Here is a 23,169-nt window from a genome sequence, read left to right as displayed (position 1 = left end):
GGTCATTTATCCGCCTCTTGAGTAATTTTAGGTATTAGAAAGAATATAATCTCATGACATAAATGTAGAGAAATGAGTGTTGAAGACTAAAATAAAATTTTGCTTAGCTGCTTCTTTTAGAATACCTGAAAAATTACACTTAGTACCTATACTCGTATACCTTAGATTACATAGTTTAGTGTCTGCACATAAGTATGAAAAAATATTTCAGCTAAGCTAAATTAACTTACAAGGGGGTAGCCAGCTTAAACTAAGCGGCGATCTCAGATTTGATAGAGGGGAAGGGTGTTTAAAGCGTAAAGTTCGTAAAGATGCTCCCAATTATTTAACACTATTGTTGAATCTAGGGTGATTACTGCCAACCCTACCCTCCGACCTGCCACGACCTTGTTAGTTTAGGTTAGATTTTTGTCTGTAACCGGCTTTAAACTTTAGTATTTTAAAGTCTGTCCATTTATTTCCGAGAAATACTACACTACTACAATACTGTTTTCTTTTATAGTCCATCAAAAAAATTTAGGATCTGCGAGTTGACTAAAATATTTGTAATAATTGACTTAGATCCTTTTGGTCTAAAAATAAAGATGTCGGAAACAATACAAAACTTACAGAAAACATTCATTTTTATGTAAGCCAATTTATCTTAATGTTTTAAGTCTAAATTTGCATAAAACATAGAACCAACTAGTACGTATTTCGTATGGAATAGAAACGAAAACTGAAAAAGTCCCGAGAGACATGTAGCCTTATCTAGCATTCCGTAGTTTCATGCTCCACATTAGGAATAAAGGCTGGCGTCGACTAGAGCATAATCGAGGCGCTGCAAATCATATGACGTTTGTTTCATCTCAGTGATTCAGATTGGCTCGGTGGTGCATTCCCAATGGACACAGTTGTATAGTAAATAGTAAGTGAATTAACGCGATTCGATTAGATATAGTCGACACTTTAAAAATCAATACTTACAAGAATATATTGCCAGCCATCTTCTACTCTTAGTAAGAACAATTTCTCACGTATAACATAAGCAAGTGTACCCAACGGTGTGGAATGGGTTTTCTGTGAAAGAAAAGTATTTTATAAGCATGATATTTATTTTTATTTTTTATTTACAGAAGGTCACGTTGACATTGCGTTGCTAAATAAAAACCACATACTTATTTTTAAAATAATACATCCCAATAAGCCATTCGAAGCGTAAGTCTAACACAAAAAGTGTAAGATTTGAACAAAACAAATATCAATAAACTAATTTAGTTTTACGCGGCCTAATCCCACTATTACTACTCCAAGAGAATTCGTCGCAGCGGCAACATCACACTTTCATTCAGCAATACATTCACATCATATTCGCACTAAACTACAAAATGATAAAAAAAAAACATAAAAAGTAAAACTGGTATTTTTGGTGCAAATATATTCAGGGATGATTTTTGATATAATGTTGCCAGGTACTTAGATATATATCTATGGTTAGCAGGAGGGTAAAAACTAGTATGTGGTTTCCATTATTAACGGAATGTCAAAGTCTAATAATCATGTTTTATCCGTTGATCTTGCTGCGGAAAAATATATTTACTGATTAATAAAAAGCTATTGCATGAGTATAGTTACCTGCATCAAAGATCTCTTATTTCTATAAACAACAGTGGATGTTGTGTAATCTTCATCTTCATCGAAATCGACTGCTGAAACCAATATAAAGCTTCTAAATTATCTTTATATAAGGCGTCAATTAAAAACTAAAAGTAATATATAATCTCTACCCATCGCTATGGTATAAAGGCGTGATACTAGGAACGTATGTATGTCAAAGTTAAAAAGAAAGAAAAGAAAAATTATACAAGACGAAATAGAAAGAAAGTTAAAAACATTTACAAGTATAACAAATATTGGATATCTTCTTCTTCTATACTTATAATAAATGTGTAGAGAGGTCAATTCTGTACATGAAATATATTTTCAAAATAACTATCAGGGGTTATTAGAGATCGATACTGATGCCAAAAATGCAATTAGTAAAATTTTTGTCTGTCTGTCTGTCTGTATAACCGTTATAGAAACAAAAACTACTCGACGGATTTTAACGAAACTTGGTACAATTATTTTTCATACTCCTGAGCAGGTTATAGTATACTTTTCATCACGCTACAATTAATAGGAGCAGAGCAGTGAAGGGAAATGTTGGGAAAACGGGAGAAGTTACTCAATTTTTAAGCTTTCGTCGCGTGTGCAACCTTAATGGTTAAAGCTACACAGAAATCATGTATGACGGAAATGTTCTTCTTAAAATTATATAAAAAATATCCCACGACAGCATAGCATTTTTGAAGTCCGAAATCCACGCGGGCGAAGCTGCGGGTGGAAGCTAGTTAGTAAATATAAACGTTGGTATAATATTGATTATTGTATTGAAAAGCATGAAAGTCATAAAATGGTGCGCATAGAATGAACAAGAAAGAAGCATAAAAGTAATAAAATGGCCACGGAATGAACAAGAAAGATCTTGAGGACGTTTAGATCCGCGATTTAATTGTATTTTTGTTACTTTCTTTCACATAACATATACATCAATGGCGAAAGGTGAAATTTTCAGAAAGAAAACCCGACACAACATATAGGTACTAATATGTATAAATAGGGTCTGCAAATAGTTCTACTGATAATTAGATTCTACATAAAGTGACGCCGGTAGGAATCGAGTTATATGGAACCTTTGCCTGTGATATACACGTTTATCATAAATTATTATTTTAATTACTAACATAGTTTTAATACAATTTGTATTCTTTTATTAATGAGTCCTGTGTTATGACTCAAATAACTCAATATTATTATTGTAAATAGTAATGTCACGATATTACGCGAAGGAAAATATACTATCCAACATTTTGCAAATTTTAAATAGTAAAAATGCATAAGACAATATTTTAAATTTAATAATCTCATATATATATGATATTCTAAACAGTTTTCATAAAATAACCTTAGCACATTTGCACAAAACATTTTTACAGGCATTATACAAATTTTACAGTCAAAGAATCACTTAAGTTGACTTTTAACAATACTTGCAAACATTAAAGTTGCATAAAGTTTTCAAAAGAATATTTAGAAAACAATTACGTTCACTGTAAAATGTTTTTCTTGTATTGAAAATATTTTGCAAATAAATTACGTAGTTTCACTAGTTATGGACACAGTGAACTTTTTTATTTATTTAGTCTAACATTGACAATTCATTATTGAAATAAGTGTACCTAATATCATAAGATACAGTTACATACTATTAATTTAGAACAATTTCAAACATTTATCAAGATAACGATAATACTTCACAACTAACAAAATTTTGCTAAAAATAAAATGCACGCATGAATAGAAAATGAAGTTAAAAGCCTTACTTCATATATAAGATAGCTAAGTCAATATATAGAGCAATTATAACAAAAAGGCACTGAATCCACCGCAATCTGGAACCAGGCCGGTTGTGGTTCCATGCGCTTGCGCACCTTGTAACCTTCGATATTAGGGAGAGAGTAATGGCAGAGTTTTAGTCGGTAGGACGGTTAATACCGGTGAGTCAAGCAGAAATCCGTAAACGGAATTATTCGTGTTAAAAAGAAATAAGTCTGGAACCAGGCTTAAATTTTATTTCTCGTTTTATGCAACAGACATCTGAGAAATGATACGACAGAATGTGTACAAAAATAATATTTTCCTCACCGTCCTTATTCACTATCTTCTCAATTATGACGTTCCCTGGTTCACCTTTGGGCCCAGTTATGGACAATCCTGGATGCCCTGGAGGTCCAGGGGGTCCCGGTGGTCCTGGCGGTCCAATTAACGGAACTCGAGTGCTGGTCTCTTTACATGGTTCTCCTGGAGGTCCAGGAGGGCCAACCTTCCCAGGTATACCAGGGGTGCCAGCTTGTCCTCTATCACCTTTGGCACCTTTTAACTGGTATAAATAAAAAAATACCCATAAATGTCTACACTAAGACTATTTCCTGTTAGAAAAAAATAAACGCTCTTCATTTTTATGAAAAGTCTTTCTCATTGCTAAATAATTTAATTCAATATATTTAAGTACTTGATAGACCAATCAAACGAATAATAATGTTAGAGGATAGGCAAGGGTTTATTCCAATAAACTATAAAATATATATTTGTGATACTTTTTGCTAAAAACACTGAGCGTTTGATAGACTGAGGTAATTGGTCATTAGCAGTCGTATCGGTCGGTTGGTGTAATATTTTTAAAAGTATATCTGTAATCAGTAGTAGTTCCTTAATTTTAATAAAACCGCTTCAGTTTCTATCAATATTAAATAAAGTAAAATACATGTTACATTACTTATTCATACCTCTACTAGATTTATTGGCGGAGCACTTTCGCCTCTCTCTCCTTTCTCGCCCTTTGGTCCTGGTGGTGCATTTTTCCAGCAGGCCCTGGATATCCCTAAAACAATAAAATATTGTGTTACATTCTTATAAAATTACTACTAAACCATTTTTTTTAATAAGCTGAAGATGTAAAAATGAAACATGTACGGACACTAAATGTATACCAGCTTAAAGAATAAATGATGTCAGATCTTTCAGGTTCAGATTTGAAAATAATTCCTCGATATGGTGATAGGTTCGCCCTTCATCATATTATAGGACAGTTTACACATGACGAAAATTAGAACTACTAGTTGCCATTCAGCTTACCCTTTCAGGGATAAAAAGGCGTGAGTGTTTATTTGTATTTCGAAACTGATACTTACTTTTGGTCCAGGTGAACCTATGTTTCCATTAGCACCCTTAGGACCAGGGGAACCCCTTTCTCCTTTCCTGGCTGCAGGTCCGGGGGGACCACGTGGTCCTGGTTTCCCATATAAACCACGCTCTCCTTTTGGACCCTATATGAAATGAAATTATATAAAATTTCATATAACATTGAAAACCACTTTATTGTTTGTCATATATTTTATTTTAAGCAGTTAATCATTTACATAATGAAGACGATTGATGGAATTTAAAATTCAAATCAAATTACTTTTATAATATAATTTATTTATTTCTCCACATTTTGAACAATTACAAAAGCACATATCAAAAAAAATGTCGTGGCTTAGAAGAATCTGTCAAATTATGCCAAATAAGTTTTATAGGAATGGAAGACACTACAAATTCATCACGGGGTGTATATGGATCAAGGAAAAGAAACTAAATTTAATAGAAGTTATAACCAAGCCAATGCAGGTCAAGTCTTCATTTATGGGTGGTAGTATATTTTTATTCGCCCAAAATTCGTCCATTGTATAGATTTAAAACCCGCCATATTCGCTACGAAAGTGGGTCGAGTTTTGGTATCAACCTGTGTATATTCGGTTAGTCGATTGGCGAGAGATGACCATGTCTCACCAGTTGCTTCTTTATATACACCCTGATTTGTATACTATCAGGTGTAATTTAGTCACTTTATCTCGCCCGTATAAAATAAAATCGCAAAGAATGCTTTAAAGAAACATCGTTTGTAGGACGATAGCGTTGCATTGTTGATAAAGTTTACGATTTTATTTCGTTTTTTCTCTTGGTTCCTGTTTCCCCGTTTCAGTAAAGTAATCACAATATTATTTTTTTTGTTAAAGTGTTGATGTATATAAATGTTGGTAAATAAATAAATAAAATACCTTCATAAGCGCTATTTTTGAAGCAGGAACTTCGCCCGCTGGGCCCGGCTCTCCGCGGTCACCTTTGTCACCTTTAGGTCCCACTGGTCCAGCTGCTCCTCTTTGCCCTTGATCTCCTTTGTTACCAGGTAAGCCATCCTTACCGTCTTTACCTTCTGGACCAGGTCTTCCAATTGATCCCAAGTCTCCTTTAGAGCCCTAAGCAATAATTTGTAACTGTTAATGGCATATAACACGTTTATTGTTTCTTGACAGATTTTGCTCACATTTGCTTGAAAAACCTTTCCTTGTAATAGTAATAAATTACGATTTTCTAGTTTAAAATGTTTCCATTACAAATTTATCTTATCTATTTACTAAATATCGTCTCTATACGTTAACTTTATTAGTAACAAACATCCTATATTTACAAAATTTCGCATCCTACTAATAAAAATCGATTGTCAGATATCGTCTTATTTTAACTGTACAACAATTTTTATTTGTTCGTATTATGTTTTTTTCTGTATTTTCAGATTTTATCCTATGCATTAATTTTACTTGGTTGCCTCCGTGGCATAGTTTTACTACGGTAAGACTTCACTGCTGATATTGGTCTTTTCTACTCAGTATCAGCCCGGAGTCTGGAATTTATGACCGGTATGTTCGCCCACTATCATTGGATGGAATAATCACGTTGGAAAGTGGATGCATTAGTTGCACCTCTTTACTTTTGTCTAATGATTGAAAAGTCAGCCCTAATATTTATTTAATAAAACGTCTAGATAATTAAAATCGAATAAAATATTGTACGAAATATATGATTGAACTAAGAAATGTAGTGAACTATTTATTTCACGGTTAGAATTTTTTTAATTAATTATAAAAAGGAATATATTTTACCTTTAGACCTTGTTCTCCTGGCTCTCCTTTAAAACCTCTTAACTTCTCAACTATAGCAGCATCTAAAATTCACAAATACACTGTAATTTAAACGTTATTTGCAACCGAATAGGCGATAATCTTTGATAAAAGACAAATATTAGGTTTTACTGAAATAAGTAATAGTAATTCATGATCATGTAAGTTCCAATTTTTAATGGGAAACGTGTTTAGTCAAGATTTTTATCCGGCTACATAAAATCATTATTTTTCTTTCTAAAGCCTTTTAATGTCTATAAATTGTTAATTAAATAGATGTTTTAATCCGATGCAGATTAGAGATAACTTGAATATAGTTTTGGAATCAAATTGGAAAGGAGGTTATTCCTTTTTTGGTAAGTTAAGTGATAAGTAAACCCTAAACTATGTATATAGAATCTTATATTTATTATAAAGCTGATTGTTTTTTGTTACTTTCCTCGCACCCTTCTCTGAATTGTCTGCTATTAATAAAAAAAAAATGTATATATACTACTTGGCAGTTACGTTATCTTTGATTTCTGTTTGCAACTCTTTATAAAAAGTAACGGAATATCCTCTAGTTCAGATTTAACTGACTTATTATAAGGTTGGAAATTTTATAGGGGAACGAAACGGTCCATCAAAGCAGCCCCTTCAAATATATTTAGAGACCATAGTAACACCCCGATAAAGATAATTTGTAGTCTCTTACTTATTACCCATAATTTCAGATCGCGTCTTATAACTTATTATAACAAAAAACAATTTAATGCAATTAATGAAAGAACAATAATACTCAGATACAGCAGACTAAGTGAAACAAAAAAAAACAAATCAAAAGATCTGATGTTGCAAACTAGTATCATTCGAGCGTTTAAAAACGAAAACAATATCAAACTTTATAAGATAATACCGTATTGTAGTTAGGATAAGGACCAAAGCCAATAGAGCCAATCGTAGCAAAAAATGTTTGGGGATTCAATCTACTTACGTTATTTCGTTTACGTGACCAGAATAACGCGTTTTATACGAGTGGATATTGAAATTTATTCAGCCTACACATCTTAAGAATCTAAATAAATATATAGTCGGGTTCTTGTTGGCTGTTAGATAGATTACTATGCTGGGGCCGGTCCTTATATATAAAATTGGCGTTTCGTATGGAAAGAATACAAAGTCGATTTTATTTTGTAAAACATAATTAATTAATCAAAGTATGCACCATTGTTATCTATGCACTTTTGATATCTCATAGGGAGTCCATTGATCCCTTTATTACAAAAACCATGGGGGCGAAAAATAATATACTCTCTCAAGGCGGTTTGGATTGTTTGAATATACGTAAGCGTACGTCATAATTATTGTCATTACAATTGTCAGTTAGTTTTAAATGTTCATACGTAATTTTGCTAGAGTCGTCGTAGGAATACAGTGGTTGAGTTTTACTAGGATGGGAAGGTTCGTAAATCCCAGTGAGGTGACTTCTGGTTACTGATATTATTCATTATTATAAATAGGTAAATTATGTTACTAAAGTGCACTAAAAGTCTCGAAATCGTCCCAATACCATACCTGATTTTTTTTTCTGTTTTCTAAAAATCATGAATTCACTGTCGGCTAAAAATGAAATAATTATGTACCGTGAAGGAGAATTGGTGTAGGGAGTATTCCTCCATTCATATTAAAATTTATGGACATTTCTAAAGGATCCTACTAACAAATTTAGTCTATCAATCCTTACCTACCTTATTAGAATTTGCCTACAGACTACTTTTCTACTGCACTTGCACTATGCCTGATTTACGTATTTGTAGGATTCCACAAATATGAGGATAATACTGGGAATAAGCATATTTTTATTTATCTAATACTTACTTTCAGCTGGATCCATTTCTTCATCCAGAATTGAAGATAATTTTGCTGGCAAGCCTGTCAAACCGGGTGCTCCCTTATCTCCTTTCGGACCTTGAATTAAACAAAATGATTATGAAAGGTGTTTTGTATGCCAAAAATTGTCATAATCATCATCATCAATGAATTATACCTCTTTCGCCATTTTTTCCGTGTGTCCCATGTCTTCCCGGAGTACCTGGTACACCATCTTCACCGGCTTCACCTCTTTGTCCCTTCTCTCCCATAGGACCTATATCTCCTTGGTGACCCTTCAAATATCCATAAAATCGTTTAAATGTTATAAACTGACTAGTTTATATGAAGCAATAATCGTGAACTTGTTAATGTTAACTAGATTAGCAATTAATTGAAATAAATCTTAGTATTAACTTGAAACTAAAATTAATTCAAAGTAGAAACATAGACAGCTTGGTGCCCCTACTTTGCGTTTGCTACAAATTAATAGCGTCTACGCGGTGCTAAATTTGACTAAGGATTACAATTGAAAAATTTATGCGCTTTAATTTTAACATAATATGCATCCTTGGTAATTACCTTTTGTCCACTTTCACCCTGTGGACCTATATCTCCTTTGTCGCCTTTGTCTCCTTTAATACCATTGTGCCCTGGTGGGCCCCTTGGTCCTTCAGGTCCAGGGCTACCTCTTTCACCTGGTAAACGTACTATCCTCGCCCTTTTTTCTTCTTCTGTTTCCTATTTTAAGGTATTTTATTTAATGTGTTTCTGTTTATTAACACAGTTATTTTTAACTTTTACATTTAATTTGAAATTAAATGAATTAAGTTTACACATACATACATACATATCCAGGACAAATGTAGTTTACTTGTTAATTCAGGACTTGATGTATATTGATATAATATACCAAATAAAAGTTCCATTTTGATAAGTATGGTAACTTCTAACAAACCTACTAGAACACCTTTATAAATTATCACGTTTTTAATATGTATAAAATATTTACTCTATAAATGGGTCCGGGCGGGCCAGCGATTCCTGGCAGTCCTCTATCTCCAGGTGGCCCTGGATCTCCAGTCCGTCCCGGTTCTCCTTTATCGCCAGGTTTACCATCGCGACCTGGTTTCCCGTCCTCTCCTGGCTCACCTCTATCTCCTTTTAATCCCTGAGGCCCGCGTTCCCTTGACGTCCTTCTTTTGCCCTGTAGATTATAAAACATATTTTTATACAGGATCATTTTGATATTGTCAAGCAATAAATGCAACCACATAATTATCTTCTTAAATATAATTCGAATTATGTTATTCGAACTGTAGATGTATTTTTTTTTTAAGTTTCGAATAATATCCGTATCAATAAACATTAATTATATTTTTATCGCCTTAATGACACTATTACTACTCGAAGAGTATACGATGTAAGAGCGATCACGCACACAACCTATTTGTATTAACTAAAATGATCAGAAAAGTAAAACTGGGATTTTTCGTGAAAATATTCTTTTGTACATGATTTTTAGTACAGTATTAACAAAGGTAAAGACGAATATGTAGTTTCATTTATTAATGCAATGTCAAAACGGCCCTGTATGCGAAAGAATTTTCTCTCATCTCACATTAACTTGATGAAAAATCTCTTTCTCTGTATGTGTGTGTGTATAGTCGGTCCCTCATGACTGAGGATCGTGGTCATCATTAGTATCGCATTTAGATCGGATTATTTGTCTCCACTGGTTTCAGTTCATTGCATCTTCAACTAGTTTATGGAACTTGGTTGCAGACGTCTTTAATCTAGTCTGTCTATTGAGTTGGTGCTCGGCCTCGAGAACCTTTGCCTTCGGGATGAAAATGACGAAATATAGGAAAAGGTAAATATTTACTCACGGTTAATCCTACTGGACCTGAATCACCAGTTTCTCCTGGATCTCCCTTGGGGCCTCTCATTTCTGGCATCTCTTTCAATAATGTAGAGACCATACTTTCCGAGCATTTGCATGACTAAAAAAATATTTGTTAATCGTTTCTATTAATTTAATTAAGCCCGTATGTGGCACCTTTATGTACTATGCAAAAAATTACAAAATTGAATTATGATAGCAAATATTCAAAATAGTTTTAATATTTAAAAATACGCGTTTATCTTTGATTTATTGTATCTGGATGAATGTCATATAACTTTAAGGGTCCCATATAAGTACATTATAGAGTTTAATAAAAGTCTTACCCTGTTTTCTCCTCGAGGACCCATTTGTCCTCGTGGTCCTAGGGGCCCCATCGGACCTTTGGGCCCAGGTTCGCCAATAATAGAATTACCAGGCTCTCCCTATAAATAAATTAATATAAATTTTGAAGATACACAAATTTAAAGTTCATTCAGTTATTTTTATGTTTGTTTAATGCAGTTTAATTTTCGTTTACCCTTTTATCGATATAAATTGTGTTTGTCCAAATTTAATAGAGGTCGTTCATAACTAGCAACTGGTGGTATTATATCTTATACTCATTATAATTATATGTTAGAACAAAATTAGATAGCCGTGGATAACGGTGAAAAATTTTATAGTTTATCTTTCATTTGTCATTTAATTCTAGTAATTTTTTGCAAGTTTGCAACCATAAAGCCGGAAGGGACCTATTCTCGTTTTCATTACTTACCTTCTGACCGTAGTCACCTTTTTCTCCCTTTTCTCCTTTTTGTCCTTGAATCCCTTTTTCACCAAAGTCCCCTTTTTCACCAGATTCCCCCTTTTCACCTTGTGCCCCTTTTTCACCTGGTGGTCCTATTTCACCCGGTTCTCCCTTTTCACCTAGGTCCCCCATATCACCTCGCAGCTTTTCTCTTACTACAAAATGTATTATTTTAACAGCAATATCCAAAATTAAACTCGTTTCAGGAAAAGTTAATACAATACTTACCAATAGAGTCTTCTGTAGGGAAATATTCTTCCGGGGTAAGGTCCTGTGTATAATAAAATAAGATAAGTATTTGTAATGATGAAGTCGATATAGATGATGCAGATAATTAATGAAGTAACATTTTAACGCTTTTATGATGAGCCCACAAAAAGCCTAATAATGTCTTTAATTATCTCATTAACAAAGATGTATGCTGAAGCCACTAATTGATATCTTTTATTACTGAGAGGCAGAGGAGCAACCAGAGCATCATCTTTTTGCCATGATGATTTTTAGGCGGGGAGTCTTTAAGGCATGAGTTAGAGACTAAGGATTGATAATGAGGAAAGCACATCACTTTACTCGACTCGGGATTAGAATCCGGGCCTTCAGTGGTATCGTACCGTACGCAATACAACTACACCATCGAGACCGTCAATTTCCATTAATTATGAAGGGTAAGTAAAGCCACAACTTGTAATAAAAATTTTGCGATGGGATAAGGCATTTGACATAATAGATTTGAATTTGAGTTAGCTCAATGTTTAATCCTATCATTAAGTGCCGAGGGATGATTACTTATCGGCAGTCGACACAATTATGCCGGCCTGTTGGAACCGGATATACACAGGCTGATCCATGAACACGACACACTTACGTGGGCCAGTATGATGGGTTTTAACACATTGTGTACGGTGGTCGCTATTCTATAAAATATGTCCTACCACCATCAAACTGTGGCCCCAGCATTATCAACGGCTTCATAAAGGCGCTAAAAATGTCCCTTATATTTATGACACCCTTCTACTTATATTTTTATCCTTAGTTTAACCGTTACCGTTCTAAAATACATTTAAATAATAACACTCTCAAACAATATGAAACTTTATAAATGGAAAAACAAGTTAAAATATAGATATAAATATACAAGTAAAAAGGCCATTCCTTCGCTCGTTATGTTTTAGTACTTATATACAATATACTTAGTCTGGCCATAAATACTGTTACACTTAATTATAAAAAAATATTACATTTGAATTTCGAATCTGTCATTTTTATACGATTGTTCATTGTGTTTTCTCATTTTGGCGCCAATACATTGTAAAATATTTTGCGATATTAAAATGGTGTGGGGTGATAAAGAGAACCGAATCGCTGTGATAGCATTACACAAAGTAGGTATGGAGCCAAATGCAATTTTTAAAACTCTCCATACACTTGGTATTAGTAAAATGTTTGTGTACCGGGCTATTAATAGGTACAATGAGACCTCCTCTGTTTGTGACAGAAAAGATCTGGCCGTCCACGTAGTGTTCGTACGAAAAAGGTGGTCAAAGCAGTAAGGGAAAGAATTCGAAGAAATCCTGTCCGAAAGCAAAAGATTTTATCTCGGGAAATGAAGATAGCACCTAGAACCATGTCGCGTATTTTAAAAGATGACTTAGGACTTGCAGCCTATAAGAGACGCACTGGCCATTTCTTAACTGATAATTTAAAGAAGAATAGGGTGGTAAAATCGAAACAACTACTGAAGCGGTACGCAAAGGGAGGTCACAGAAAAATTTTGTTTACGGATGAGAAAATTTTTACAATTGAGCAACATTTTAACAAACAAAATGACCGTATTTATGCTCAAAGCTCTAAGGAAGCTTCCCAATTAGTCGACAGAGTGCAACGTGGACATTATCCGACTTCAGTGATGGTTTGGTGGGGTGTTAGCTATGAAGGAGTGACTGAGCCATATTTTTGTGAAAAGGTATCAAAACATCGGCACAAGTGTATCAAGATACCATTCTTGAGAAGGTAGTTAAGCCCCTTAACATCACCATGTTCAATAACCAAGTATGGTCCTTCCAGCAAGACTCGGCGCCGGGTCATAAAGCTCGGTCCACGCAGTCTTGGTTGGAATCGAACGTTTCGGACTTCATCAGAGCTGAAGACTGGCCGTCGTCTAGTCCCGATCTTAATCCGCTGGATTATGATTTGTGGTCAGTTTTAGAGAGTACAGCTTGCTCTAAACGCCATGATAATTTGGAGTCCCTAAAACAATCTATACGATTGGCAGTGAAGAATTTTCCCATGGAAAGAGTGCGTGCTTCTATTGATAACTGGCCTCATCGTTTAAAGGACTGTATTGCAGCCAATGGAGACCACTTCGAATAAGCTTTTTATATTTTTAATTGTTTTATATTTATGTATTAAACTGACACACTGTAAAAGTAATAAATGTTATTTGCAGTTAACAATTTTCTTTTTTCTTTATTACAATATTTATGGCAAGACTAGGTATTATGTGTGGAGTATTACATTATATATACACATTAAGAACATAGAAGCGAAATAGCAACTAGTTATTTGCGTTATAGTTAAAAATGCTTTGAAGGAAAAAAAATATACGGATCCTGTTTTACACGAAAATCACCATTGAAAAATCTATACATATTTTACATTTCAAAAAATATATTTTTCTGATGTTTTTAAACTATCAGTAATTTTCCTGATTCTTGCAAGAACTTTAGTAGTTTATGGAAAAAAAAAAAACTATTTATGTACCTACGTTATGTGAAGTTATTGAATAATATTTTTAATTAACTACATTAAAATTTTGAATAAAATAATTTATTAACACAACATCTATTAACATTTTTGCAAAAGCGCAAAGCTTTAGATACTAATTAGCCGTATTTTTTTTTAATTATAAAGCCAATAATATAAAATATAAATGTTACGTAAATATGCCTTAATTGAAATATTAAGTAAAAAAGAAACACAGGTGTTGGAATAAAAGTGAGTGTTGCAATAGAACAATTGCAAAGGCATATTTCTCTTGCAATTTTTCAAACTTCAAACTTGCCTTTTGAATATAAGTAAAAAACACTGAAAATAATGCTTTGTTTTAAAGTTGTATTTGAAAAAAATTACAAGAATTGTTGACTTCGCAATGAATGAACACTATTTTAAACAAAAGAACAGACTTAATCATGAAATAATGCTCGGCGTAACTTTGAATTCTTGTAATTTTTTTATTCATTCATAAAGTTAAGATGAATGGTACCATGTACATGTCTCATGTTTAAGATGAACCCGATATAACTAACAGATTCGTTTTGAATAAAATGGGAACAAAAATAATGCCCAATATTTGGTGACTGGACTATCACATGTTAATATCACAAAACTTTTTATTGAAGTAAAATTTAAATAAAATTCAGAGTCTACTACAGCAATGGTTTACGAAGGTATTTTGGAAAATTATATGAAGTATGGTGCAGAAAAATAACGCCATTACAAGGCAAATGCATGTTAAACGTATCCACTAACATAGATCATTTCATTTACGAAGACGCGCCCCACTACGTTCCATAATCGCTTACAGTGTGCGTGAGCAGCACGTGCACACTACGATGTATAGTGCCGGGGAAAGGGCTGGGATCAGCCCCCTTGCCCCGCGACACCGCGCAACACCCCCGCTCAATACAAGGTGGGACGCATCTTAGATGAAATAACCTTGATATTTCAAATCAATTTATGCCATCCAACTTTATAAATGATCAAAAAATAGATAGATAAGCAAAGCACTTACATCGCAATCAGTCGCGTTGATATTTTTGATTTTCTACGGAAGAAATACAATATCAGTGCGTGTTATGCTGTATTTGGCAAAAATGGTTCTTTTAAGTATAAAGGTGAATGTAATGTCATTAAATTGTTGTATTATTGTTCGACAGACTCATTGACAGCGCGAAATTGGCAAGGTTACTTAAATTCGGTTTTGTGCTGAAATCAAAACCTCGAGTTTGCTTAAAAAACCTTGGATTAGTCTCTTTAGAAAACTGCTGTCTCATAGATTTCTTGTCAAAACTATGCACTCGTAACAGATTTGTTACAAATATTACAGGGTCCTAAAGGGCTTGAAGATATCTTATGTTATTAAGGGAAGTTATTAAAATATTGTTACCTGCGACGTTTACATTTTTATTTTTTATTCAGTCTAGGGTTTTCAAACCTCTTAGAATTTATGTAGTTGATGTAATAAATCGATCTTATTATAGAAATTCATTTGCAATTAATAAATTAGAAGCTATGAATGGAATCTTTTATACCACTTGAAACCTTGTAATAATATATCATTCAAACCAATATTAGAGAGAGTTGCATATTTGATGTAACATTTACCTTTTATACATCATTCGGAACCATTTCGGCCAAATGGTACATAATTACAAAATATAAAAATGCAGGTTACAACAACATAGAGTACAGTGCAACATAGATCGAAGTGTCGATAGAGTTAAATTTTTCCCCCAAAATTTACAACAGATGAAGATGGTAAATAGAAAATTTGGAAAAATTAATCCCCATTTGTACTTACAAAGCTTGATTAATAGGAACTGACATCGAAAGCCGCGAAAGCAACTGTTTTGTTAATGAAATACTCTTAGTTATAGACAAGGGGTGTCCTGTAAGATAATTATTATTAATAAAACATGGCCGGAGTTTTACTTAAACTCTGTGGGAGCTATGGATGTTCAAGGGCAATTCACGCTGTAGCCTTTAGTAGTTCTTCTTTTCTATGGCTTCCTAAAGAAGGTGATTACAGCAAATTAATTCAAATCTTCATATTACAAAGCTTGAGAGATTATAAGAATAATTGTAAAACATAAAAATAAAATAAAAAACATGATAGGACTAATCGCTTCATTGGCTTCTTCAATAAATTTAGATGGGTTTTTGAACGACCTTATTTATATTAATCTGCTGCAAAATAATTGTGTTCTTCCGAGCGATTTCGCTGCCTGTTCAGGCTTGAGTATACACCACATGGCTTTGCATAGAAAATGAGGCAAAGAGGTGTGTCACCTGATGGTGTCACTTTGCATAAACTTCCTCAGTACCAGAGGAATCATGCGTTGCAGGGCCTAAAGGTCTAGAAATGGGTGATTGCGAAGGTGATTCCGTGAATTATGATAGATATCGGATTTTTCATGTTCATACTGCTTGCTATGTCGATGATGACAGAACTCTAAAACTCATACTTTCTTGGCTGAACCGGAATGCCTTAATCGCCCTAATTTCTGAGCAGTTGGATAGTGAGGTTGACTAGGATGCATCTTAAGTGTTGTTGACCCGTGAATATTGTGAAATTTAACTATACAAAAAAAAATCACAAGTATGTTCATGTAACTTGTATACTCAGTTTGTGGCATATGATGGTAATTTTTTTTAATTCCCGTTTTCATCTAGAGGTTGATACCCGTGCTGGCCTATTATCGGTGTCGAAGCTTTGATGAAAATCAAAAGACCCTCAATGATGTTTGCCGAACGTATATCCTTCTCATTCATTTTTTATGTTTTCTTTTCTTGATAATGATTGTAGAATGGAAGTTCGGCTATCGTCCTTGATGTATTTAAAGGCTACAATTAGCATAAAATGCGTAGAGTGAAATATTCGACCATATCGCATGCTGCATGTTGCGCATTCTTCGGCCATCCATATAGCCCCCACGTGGCCAAGATCATTATAAAATACAAGTCAAATTAGTATTCTATATAATAACTGGATTTGAACTTACGCCTTCGCAAAGCTGTCTGAACTGTAATTCGGTTGCATTCTCATATAACGTCAGCTCTTGTATAGAACCCTGAAACAAAAATATGTGATTAAATGTTACTTTACATTCAATTTGGTCAGCTCCTTGTCATCGGTACATATATTTATATTCAGTAATATCAGTATAGAAGCTTTAAAATTCTCAAAAATAATTCCTTTTAATAGTGGAATGACGATAAGAGCTTCTCGCTCTTCTATTAAATATTTTGGCCTTGAACAGGAGTAACACCACCCAAATATTCAAAATTAGAAGCACCACACAAGAATGCATTATGCTTATCATTCCAAGATTTTAAGCTACTATTATAACACTTTATAGTTATTAATCTCATTACAGGGCATTCCAATAATTTAGTCTTCACACCACTATTTGCAGTACCCATATTACCAGTGGTAACTAATTAGAATGAAAGTACCTTAAGTAAAAGAACACGGTATAACTTTGAAATATACTGTACGATCTAGTAAGTACATGTGAATCGAGCGTCTGGATCCTCGTTTTAAACTATTGTTCCGTTAGAAGATTAAAAATATGTCGTCGGAGCCAGTAGTCTTTTGTAGGGAGAAGCGAGATTTTAATGAAACAGACGATGCGTTATTCGTTCCTCATTGAATTTGGTATTATGGGATTAAATTTTGAAGTGATATTCGGACAGGATTTAACATTAATATTCTGATTGAGGTTCTTTGTAATATGGATATGGATACTAAATTCGATGTAGTAGTCTTTACAGTGAAAATAAATATTTTGAACTACGGAAAAAATTTGATATTTATATCACGTTTACTAAATTAATGAGAGCAGACGTGGAAAGAATGTGATTTGAAGTTTTCTTTTGTAAATTTCAGCTAGCCTATAAGTATGTAACAAATGACTAACGATGAAAATGATTTAAGTCTGATATAGTGTACTTATCCGTTTTATTATGAACAGAATAACATGTTTATAGATATAGTGTAAAAAATGATATGCGTACAAGTAAATATTTATTTTATACAAAATTTGACACATGACTATTTTTACGAGCAATATTTTTAAGCTTATATCGTAAAATCGCTGGTATTATAAATATGTATGGCTTCAAACATCCGTACACTTATAGAGAAAAAACTTAGTTTAAAAAGCAAATTAATATATTATATATAGGCTGGTGACAAATAGGTAACTGTCTGTTCCTTCTTCCAAGTGCTCTAATCTTATTACGTTTAAAGTAGGGCCTGCAAAACATATCTTTTCAAGCGAACCTGGTTATAAACAAAGAACATATAACATCACGCATTTATCCCCGAAGGGGTATGCAGAGGCGCAACTAGGGCACCCACTTTTCGCCAAGTATGTTCCGTCCCATGATGTGATAGGGGGCGAGCTTATCGCCATATCGGGCACAAATTCCAGACTCCGGGCTGATACTGAGCAGAAAAACCCAAATATCACTTTGCCCGACCCGGGATTCGAACCCAGGACCAGGACTCAGAGCGCTATTGTACCGGACATGCAATACAACTACACCACCGAGGCAGTCAAATAAAGAACTAATGTTTAAATATTATTTTATAGTGCACTCGTCTAAAAATTTAAAAATTAATTTATTACGTATATGAATGAACTGCTCTAAACAACAATAAAAAAGCCAATTGTATTTTTTTCTTTGTGTCCTGCGCTATAGCTTATAATTTAAACTGATTTTGAAAAGAGTAATACTAGAGTTTCTTGCCCATTCTTTTTTGGTAAGAACTGCTTTCCACTGGTGGTATAGTTATTGGGAATCTAAATAATGTTTAACATTTTACAGGTACAAATATATTATTTCATTTCATTTCAAACACTTGTACAATTGTCTGAAATGTGTAAATCAGATGACTAGTAATTACTATTGTAATGCATACAATGGCTCGACGTGCGAAGCGAAGTGCTCTAGTTTCGAGTTCATGTTTCGATCTAGCGTTACACTCGAAGTTTGCAGTTCCTTGATCGTGTTGGAGTTGGGGAATAATTGGGGAAGAATTAGACATTTGGTGGAATAGATAGGTGTGACTGAAGGATTAAAACAATGTGAAGGAATAAAAATGGTACCCAACTCGTTATTCAGATAGGTGGTCAGGACTCGTAAGAATCCTTGCCATCTTGATGTGGACTATTTTTTACTATTGGTTATTGGTTTAAATCTCAACCTGAGTAACACCTATCAGGTTTTCTAGTACGGTTTGTGGATTTGGGTCCCCACAGGGAGTTGGTGCGAGACAAGCATCCGGTCGTTGAAATTAATCTACATTCTTAAAAACTATATACTTCACCAAACCCTTTTTATAACATGTTTCAAAAAATAGTACAATTTCATAGTGTTAATCAATGAAAGACGTTGTGCGATGTGTCTATAGGTCACTTAAAATTAAACCAGGATGGCATTTCGCACGAGCAAAACTGCAAGCAATAGACTATAATACGTCTCAAGCATCCATCGCCAAATATTGGGTAAATTAATCACATTAATTAACAAAGCATCTGAGAGCCAATAAAGCCGAAATCCTAGAATTCAGTTATAGGTGTGTTTGTCAGTAACAGCTTGTACGCGACACAGCTAAAGGCTGTCTAAATACATTAGCTACAAACTTGCAGTAGCACCGAGCAGTTGGACCGCAATTTGATTCTGAACGGATTCGGGCGCACCTAGCTGCAGCAACGGGATACGTCTGGATGTGGGAATGTGTTTGAGCGCAGTATGTTTTGCCACGGAATTGGGTTGGTTTGGTTAAGTGGCAGGTAAAATTTGATCTGGTGGGTTTCTGTATTGTATATTCAAGCCTTTATTTACCTTTACACGTTTATAACGATTATCTATGACTGTTTTAACGGGAGTAATAATATTATAAAGGAACAACGTGTGGTTTGGATGATGTAAATTTGAATCACTGATCTAGTTCTTTTTTTACTAATAGGAAGGTACTATATTATTTATAGACTATTTTTATCTAGTAACTGACTACAGACGTAATGTTAGGAACAATTAATGCTAGTTATAAATATAATCGTTATCTTCGCATGTCCTTTCTGCTTAATTAAGTAGAATTATAGCTTCTTTTTATTCCTTTAAATGACGAGACGAGCTTGCCGTTCATCTGATAGTAAGCGATACGACTGCCCCAGTGCCCAAATTCAGTAGAAACACCATCCAACACCTTGAATTACAAAGCATTGTTTGCTATTCCACAGTGCTCGTCATGCTAAGACGTGAGATGTTAAGTTTCATTATGTCCATTAGTTACACTGGCTACAATGTTCTTTAAACCGGAACATAACATTGACATACTGCTGCTTGACGGCAGAAACATACATTGCGGTGGAACCTACCCAAGCGGAGTCTCACATATGAGAGACCTACCTCCAGTAATATAGTATCTCAGATATAGGCCAAAGCTCTATGTAGGTGAACGTTTAGCAACCAATTTGGCACTTTATTTAAATTGTGCAACGGACTGATAATTTCGGCTCATTAAACCAGCGAGCTAACGTCATTTACCGCTATTGTTATAGTCACAAAATAATGTTGATCCATTAGTGTTCATTCTTTGTCGCAAAATTTTGTGAATTTTTTGGGTATAAGTTTTTCATAATCAATCGATTGATTGATTACTCTAACTTATAAAAGTTATAAAATTTTTATTTAAAGTAAGATGGATTTCTATTAAAGTTCTGCGAAGCGATTTTAGTTCTTTATCAGGTTGTACCTCTGGGACTCTAAGTGCTTTAGTGTTAAATTTTTTATTTTAGATAGATATATGCACGTATATTACTATTACAAGACAAAGTCAGAGTAAAATTAAAATTTCTATTGTACACAGTTCCTGTAATAAAAAAAACGTCAGTAGCTCCAGACATAACTGCTTAGTATAAACACTATGAAAGTAAATCAACAATGTTAGTAATAAAATTTTGGATATACCATATCGGATATGCGAAAAAATCACTTTACGATAAGGAATATGCATTTTAAAGACAGATTTATTCCTAACTCGTTGGCTAGAGGAAGTCGGGCCAAAGCAGCTGCGAAGTTATGACACGGCGGATATTAACCGACCGAGTGCAGACGACTCTAACCTTATCCTGAACCTGTTTGTTCAAATAATATTAAATTTGGTGATGTAAACTGATTTATTGTATTCCCATGCTTGTGATATTAATGGTTTGTGTGGGGATTATAAAATTGGAAGATTTTAAAGCGTTTCTATTTTTTCTGCTTCGTGGCAGGAATAGACAAATTGTTGGGACCTACCTAAATAATATTTTGAATACAAAGACCTACATCGTCGTAAACTAACTCAACCGTAGGCTACGAAGTAAGTAAGACGCAAGTAATTTTTTTAAATCGATCGTTGACAATATGATTATAGTTTTACTAGTGCTAGATATTTCGTATGGGAGAGGCCATCTGGGTAGGCACCATCACAATGTCCTCTTCTATACACTAGTTACAATTTTAATGTCTATTTCTATCGACTAGCGGCAGTGTGCACGAACTGTCGTGTTCCAATATAAAGAATGCTGTAGCCAGCGCATTTACTGGACATTGAGACTTAACATCTCAAGTCTCAGGGTGACTAGCGTAGTGGATTGCCACGCAGTACTTTGCCCAATTCGCTCCAGTACTAAGAGCCATAAACATAATTAATAAAGTTGGGCGGAACATAGATATCTTTAATTGTATACTGGCAGAATTCATAAGGGTAGCTATAGAAACTCTAACTAATAATGTATCGAATATATGAAAGAACTATACATAACTATCTGTATCTGAATTGGCTATAAAATGACAATGTAAATATAATCGCTTTGGGTGTAACTCCTGTAAGATTATATTTAATAAATAAATAATTCAAACTTCTGTATGGTGTTTTTGTGGACATTATGAGACTTCATATTGTAATATAGTAAGCCTGTATCACAAACATGTTAAGTGTTATTCATATCGTAACATCTTGGACAAACAAACATTATATATAAGGATTAATATCTTAAGATTAATGAAGGTAGATTGTCGATTGTTGTGGTACAACTACCCCGCTTTTATGAATGTGTCAGTTAATCTGTGAATAAATGGTGAACGTAACGGATGTATTTTATTTATCGTAAATCGTAATACACACTACATATCTCATGTCTCTAGGGCAGGAGCGACTGGAGTGCCACGTAGTACTTTGTAATGCAATGTTCTGTATGGTGTTATTACTGTTTATAGGCGTTCGTATTGCTTACCATCTGGCAAGCGGTATACATGTCTCGTCATTTAACTACAAAAACATCATGCCCTTACTTTGCATTTAGGTAGGTTTGCTATAGTTTTGTTACGCACGGGCCTCTTTTACTATCGATTATAAAATAATAATTATAATTAATTCACTCATAATCATCATTTTGTTTATTCAAGCAAAACGAGATTTTGTAATTGGATTAGTCCATAACCATAAAAATTATGTATGTCAATAAAAGCACTATATATGTACATATTTATGAATGTAAAAACAAGTAGATATCCTGTATATCCTATATGGACATTTGAAATTTGAATCAATGTTTACAAAAACGTGATCCTCTCAAATAGTTTGTCACATCACGAACTCAATATAACAATGAAATAATAATAATATTAGCCCTGTTTTATATACTGTCCCACTGCTGCGCACGGGCCTTCTCTACTACTGAGAGGGATTAAGCCTTAGTGCACCACGTTGGCCTAATGCTCATTGGTATCCGTCACACACCCTCAATATGCGTATAGAAATTTTATCAGGTATGCAGGTTTCCTCAGGATGTTTTCCTTCATTGTTAAAACAAGCGATAATTCACAAAGAATAAACACAAAATTTGTTAGAAAAGTCAGAGGTGTGTCCCCGTGGGATTAGATCTTGCGGACAATCATCTTGCCAGTCTGTACTACATCCAACTAGGCTATCGCCACATACTCAGTAGAACCATAAATTTAATATCCATTCGAAGGTCACCAGTAACATAGAATTTAAATTACATAACTCGTAAAATATAAGATTAAATGTAATCCCTAGACTAATGCCTATACATTAGATCAGCTGTACTCAACCTTTTTTAAAATTGCTTTAAAGACATTTTACTTATATTGTGTGGCGCCATGAAGTATATTTATTGATTTAAGTATTAAAATAAGTTATACTTTGATTTATTTAAATTAAAAATAATTTTGGATTAATGAAATGATAG

The 23,169-nt window shown here is 33.9% G+C and overlaps 1 protein-coding gene across 1 annotated transcript; it reads right to left on the bottom strand.

The window, feature by feature from the left end:
* Positions 1 to 966: 966 nt before the first annotated feature.
* Positions 967 to 16,972, bottom strand: LOC115443800 (collagen alpha-1(XI) chain). Its single transcript, XM_037445405.1, has 17 exons — positions 16,903 to 16,972; positions 14,913 to 14,945; positions 11,351 to 11,393; positions 11,090 to 11,277; positions 10,659 to 10,757; positions 10,319 to 10,432; positions 9,442 to 9,636; positions 9,012 to 9,170; positions 8,608 to 8,725; positions 8,439 to 8,528; positions 6,564 to 6,625; positions 5,682 to 5,879; positions 4,773 to 4,907; positions 4,368 to 4,462; positions 3,727 to 3,961; positions 1,615 to 1,685; positions 967 to 1,059 (listed from the first exon to the last, which is right to left on the bottom strand). The coding sequence occupies exons 4-14, from the start codon at positions 11,252 to 11,254 to the stop codon at positions 4,379 to 4,381; spliced, it is 1,419 nt and encodes a 472-aa protein (XP_037301302.1). The 5' UTR covers positions 11,255 to 11,277; positions 11,351 to 11,393; positions 14,913 to 14,945; positions 16,903 to 16,972; the 3' UTR covers positions 967 to 1,059; positions 1,615 to 1,685; positions 3,727 to 3,961; positions 4,368 to 4,378.
* Between the last annotated feature and the right edge of the window lie 6,197 nt (positions 16,973 to 23,169).

Source organism: Manduca sexta, unplaced genomic scaffold, assembly GCF_014839805.1.
Source record: "Manduca sexta isolate Smith_Timp_Sample1 unplaced genomic scaffold, JHU_Msex_v1.0 HiC_scaffold_1600, whole genome shotgun sequence".
NCBI lineage: Eukaryota > Metazoa > Arthropoda > Insecta > Lepidoptera > Sphingidae > Manduca > Manduca sexta.
Note: the sequence above shows the minus strand (reverse complement) of the source record. Positions and strands in the feature narration are given on the sequence as shown.